The sequence below is a fragment of the Eimeria mitis genome, genomic scaffold, assembly GCF_000499745.2.
Source record: "Eimeria mitis Houghton genomic scaffold, Emh_scaff594, whole genome shotgun sequence".
Classification (NCBI taxonomy): domain Eukaryota; phylum Apicomplexa; class Conoidasida; order Eucoccidiorida; family Eimeriidae; genus Eimeria; species Eimeria mitis.
The window spans coordinates 7,187-7,533 of record NW_013574172.1 but is presented as its reverse complement, the minus strand read 5'-3'; the positions used below and the strand labels follow the sequence as shown (position 1 = coordinate 7,533).

The window sequence follows — 347 nt, the reverse complement described above, 5'->3', positions numbered from 1 at the left end:
GTCTCCTAGCCTCGCGAGGCCCTCCTTTGTGGGGATGCCGGGGGGCCCCCTCTGCAGCACTCAGGTACCCGTGCACCCCGGCAGCAGCAGCAGCTGCAGCAGCAGCAGCAGCAGCAGCAGCAGCGTAGGGGCCCCTGCTGGGTCTCTGCAGCATCCGGGGTCGCACAGTGGGCCCCCCTCCAGTGCTGCAGTGCAGCAGCAGCTACAGCAGCAGCAGCAACTACAGCAGCAGCAGCACCTGTGGCAGCTGCAGCAGCAATACTTGATGCAACGCTGGCAGCAGCAGCAGCTGCTGCAACACCAGCAGCAGCAGCTGCAGCAGCAGCAGCTGCAGCAGCAGCAGCTGG

The 347-nt window shown here is 66.6% G+C and overlaps 1 protein-coding gene across 1 annotated transcript in view; it reads left to right on the top strand.

Moving 5' to 3' along the window:
• Positions 1–347, top strand: part of EMH_0017220 (uncharacterized protein) — a gene marked incomplete at both ends in the record, with an annotated part of 10,949 nt that overhangs the window by 9,782 nt on the left and 820 nt on the right. The window contains one exon of the mRNA XM_013500844.1: positions 65–347. Within this exon, the coding sequence (XP_013356298.1) occupies positions 65–347 (283 nt within the window). The remainder of the gene's footprint in view (positions 1–64) is intronic.